Raw genomic sequence first — 4,556 nt, forward strand, 5'->3', positions numbered from 1 at the left:
GGGTCAGGGTCAGAGAATTAAACGTTTTGGAGGATTAAGCCCGTGCTGGAGACCTGAGCAGTCCAAATCTTACATATATCTGTATATTTATAGACAGAGCAAGCTATAGACATAGATATGTGCATATTAAGTTGTATATTCTTGTGCCTCTCAGTGCTCCAAGCAGTGACCCATGAAGGGCTTTCTTTGAAGGAATTAATAAGAGCTGCAGTATCTGGTGCTGCACATGAAGAAAGCAAGTGAAATACATAAAATAGAGCCATACTTATCTTCAACTTTCAACGAAAAAATTTATTTACAATAGAGAATTTCATTTAAGTGACATGCATTTTCTTTTTTTCTTTTTTTTTTTTCATTTTTAAATTTTATTTTACAAATCAGCAAATGCAGATAAAGTTTACACTCCTTAAGGCAAGAGTCCCCATGCAAGTAATACATGTTTATATTAAATCCAAAAGACATCCAACATGGGAACTCATGTACAAAGGGAAGGCTAGGATCAGCAATTTGTAATTTCTTAGAGAACTTGACAATCTCCCTGATACAGGAACTTTGAGATCAACTTGCTATGAATTATACTATGAAAATGCAAACAATAGCAAGAAATTCTGATAGTCATCTTAGTACTGCATACAATTAAATCAACTTTATTTAGAAAGAAAATACAGTAGTGCATACGAAAAAGTGAAAATATAACCTGTCCACATAAATGTATGGACATCAGTGTGCCAATGGTCATATTGCACTCAATATCGAAGTCCAGAAATTTGGTTAAAAGTTAGCTTTTCCCCATTTTGGCAATCAGTTCATCACAAATCTTTGTTAATTCTTCTATCTCTTTATTCTGGAAAATAAAAGGCAATATTAAGTATTATGAAAAATATTGTTGTATTAAGATGAGTTGTTTTCTGTTTGTTTTTTTTTTTTAATTATGCAATATTTGTGAGAAGTGTGGAAGAATTAAGTTTCCTCCAATACTGAGAGCAGAGTAGCTATACATATAGGGAGAGATATATAGATAAATATGCATATATAGTACAGCTACATATAGTGCATCCAAACAATATGCTTACTTATTTCCACATACAGCTCCTCTGACTTCAATAAATACAATTTAGCACTAGAGCAGACAGCTTTACAGCAGTCACTCCTAGCACACCACCAGAATGCACAGTGTACATTTGTTTCTAGGCTGCATTTTTATAACATTATTTCGTTCTGTTTTCCAGGGGCTCTAAGCAAGGACGAGCTGGACTATATGGAAAACAAGCTTCTTTGCTGAGTTAGAGAACGTGAGAGAGAAAAATAGGGATTTCCTACAGTCACTTTTGTCTGAAGCCCTACAGATCTGTGTCTGATAATTTTGTCTACATTCACACGTGGAGGCACGTAAGCTAGTGTTGGAATTACAGCTAAAACTAAAAATGGAAACAAAACCTAAAAGAATTAAAACAAGATCTTAAACCCAAGAACCAAAGCAAACCAAGGGCCCTGCCTGGTACACAGGTGCACACTGAGCTTTGACCAAGTGTGAATCAGCCCTGAGTGCTGAGATCAAAGCTTGGCAGATGGGTCCACGTGCCCGAACTTCCCACTGCACACAGCTGATTTTATCAGGTTTGGGCAATTCTGCTCTCCCTGGGACTGGGGAGCTGCTGGGCCAGCTGGGTGTGAGGAGTAAAACAGGTCCTGTGGCAGACCTTGGCAACAGCCACTCTGGGCAAGACTCACTCAACGTTGGCCATCCCGTTGACTTCTGTGTTAAAAGAGCTGAATTGCTGTTTACCTTTTGTTCCAGTGTTCTTTCCAACGCGTCCACTTTCAGCTGCTCTTTGCGAAGGCTGGCCTGATACGCTGCTTGCTCTTGCTGAGCCTTGCCTCTCACTTGTGCAATTTCAGCATTGGCTCTAGAAAAACACAGATTTGTATCGTGTCAGGTTCTGCACAGGAAAGAACAGCAGGTACCGGAGAATGGACTGCACCTTAACAGATGGGTGGTGAGGGCAGGGCTACTTTCTGCACGTCTTTGAAAATATTCTGGGTCTCGTCCCTTCAGACTTTTCATTACTCCCTCTCTTGCTCAGCAGGGGCTGCAAAGTCTTTTCTTAACATCTGTGTCATTCCCTTCGTGCTTCTCTCAGAAATATGTGCTGGGATCACAACTATCACTTAGGCAGAAAGTGTTTTATGGCAGTTTCTAAACCTGATCTCCAGTTCTTACAGACTAGACTCATAGCTGGGACGACAGCTGGAAAGCAAATCCAAGTCTTACTTTGTTTGAGGCACTGAGGAATCCTAGTGACATTTTGGAAAACATCTCTTGGGTCTACGGGGACTGTAATAAGAGTCCTGAATGTAATCCCTAGAAATGCTTAATTGGTCATTACATGGAAGCATAGAAAAAAATAATTAAAATACAAAATCAACAAGAGCTGCCTCCCTTAAACTGCGCTCTGATGTTTGCTCATTAACAGTGGCTTAACGAGTTACAATCTATACACGTGATTGTGTACAGATACTTTGGCATGTATATATCATGCCTAAGTATAGATACTTAGGCATGATACTTTGTGCAACTATTCCTCATTGTCCTCAGCACAAGTTGGGCTGATCCAGCTTAGATAACTGGTGTTACCAGGGAGAGTCTGTCTGACTGATCCTGCACCGAAAGCAGCTGAGCAGCACTTACATCTTCCGTTCTGCCGACTGACACAGGGGCAATAATGCAGCACAGGGGCAAATCACTGGGGGCAGAAATACTGGCTGCAGGTGCAAATATCTGAGCACAGCCCTCCATAGCTGCATAAACCTAGCTAATGGCTTCTTTCTTGATCTTCCCTGGAAAATATGTTAAATAAACATGGAGACATTTGATAAATATAGACATTTAAGGTGTTCTATATGGTCAGGAGCTGGAAGAAACACCAGCACATTAGAGAAATTCTCATTTATCAGGCATTGGAAGGGGTTGCCCAGGGTGATGGTGGAGTCTCCATCCCTGGAGGGACTGAAGAGTCACGTAGACATAGTGCTGAGGGACATGGGTTAGTTGGGAACTTGTCAGTGTTGGGTTAATGATTGGACTCGATGACCGTAAAGGGCTTTTCCAATCAAGGCAGTTCTGTGATTACAGCATGTCATTCCACCCTCCATCACAGAGCAGCCTGTTGCTCTTACACTGAAGGACCAGGTTTGGGATGCAAGGTCCAGCCACAGGAATCCTCCTGCAGCATGAACTCCTGAAAAGAGAAGCGTACAATCAATTACCTGTCCAGTTTTTCCTCAGCATGAATTTTGAGTGCTTGATACCTCTGCTCTTCCTTCTTTACTCGTGACAAATATTCCTGTGCGCATTTCTTCAACACTTCTTCATTCTTAAATGAGAAGATTACACTAAATTTAATCCAAGAGGTTGAAGTGTAGAACAAGCACCTATTTTCAGGAGCCACATTCAGATATTTTAAGGGCTGCAGTCTGACACCCCCATGCAGAGGCCATCTGAAGGAATATTACGCAAAACAAAAAGCTTTACAGTTCTTCTGTTTGCATTTGATACATGGCTGAAATCCTTCACCTGAGCATTATATTAAGTCACACACTTTAGACATAATCTCTGACCTGAGGAACTCACGTCCCAGGTGTTAACAGAAGGCTCAGTCCAGAAGCCAGACCTGACATGTGCTCAGGTTATGTGCTATCTACTGAAATCGCAGTGTCACAGATGGGAACAAGCTACTCCGTGCAAAATCTTCCACCTTTTTAAAGCTATTCCAAAATGAAACCATCAATAAGCATTCACGTCCTCCCACCCCCCAGCACACAGCAGTACAATCCAGTACATCAGATTCCAACTGGAAACAAAGACATGCCTTCTCTTCAGCAGCACAGGGGTACAGGAGAGCCTGCCCAGCTCTGCTCTCCCAAGGAGAGGACTTGAACATGACTCACCTTCCGAAACCCCTCCAATACTTCTTTCATTTTTTCATATCTCCTAAAAAGATCTGCCAGTGATTTCTCCACTGAGTTCAGATCTGCCAAAGCTTGTTCCTTCTCCACTATCAGCTGCTGAACAGTGTGATGGGAGACAGATTTCTCTCTCTGTTCATCCTCTGTTAGAAAGAAGAGAGGGTGGGGAGAAAAAGCAATTTTCAGAAGGGTAATAGTAGTAAGAACACTGATTTCACTATCATCTGTAGTTTTTACTACACTGTGCTCTATGTTGTGTATTAGTAAATTTGCAGGATCCAGAAAAGCAATTTTTATATAAAGGCACAATCCTGTTTTGGAAAAAGGTTGCTAAATACAGTGATATTTCAATATTTTGATGTTGGGGAAAAATGTGAATATATCTCTGTCCTGATGATTTATTTCTCAGTTGTTCCCATGAGAAAGGCAGGTGCTGGATTTCCTGTGTTTGCCTGAAGATGCACTAGCTGAAGGGAAGGACATTTATGCATACTACTAGCACTGGCAACAAATTATTTGGCATTCCTTATATATGCTTGTCATCTCTTGGCATCTTTTCTAATCCTGTGCAAACAAGGCACTTTGTTTAA

At 41.0% G+C, this 4,556-nt stretch overlaps 1 protein-coding gene across 1 annotated transcript; it reads right to left on the bottom strand.

The window, feature by feature from the left end:
- Positions 1-271: 271 nt before the first annotated feature.
- LOC104530332 (transforming acidic coiled-coil-containing protein 2-like) lies at positions 272-4,109 on the bottom strand (the record flags this gene model as incomplete). The annotated part of the gene is made up of 4 exons (XM_010174887.1): positions 272-844; positions 1,787-1,907; positions 3,268-3,374; positions 3,949-4,109. Coding segments are annotated over 4 exons (455 nt in total), but the record flags the coding sequence as incomplete, so codon positions are not given.
- Between the last annotated feature and the right edge of the window lie 447 nt (positions 4,110-4,556).

The sequence above is a fragment of the Antrostomus carolinensis genome, unplaced genomic scaffold (assembly GCF_000700745.2).
Source record: "Antrostomus carolinensis isolate BGI_N321 unplaced genomic scaffold, ASM70074v2 scaffold13649, whole genome shotgun sequence".
In the NCBI taxonomy this organism is placed as follows: domain Eukaryota; kingdom Metazoa; phylum Chordata; class Aves; order Caprimulgiformes; family Caprimulgidae; genus Antrostomus; species Antrostomus carolinensis.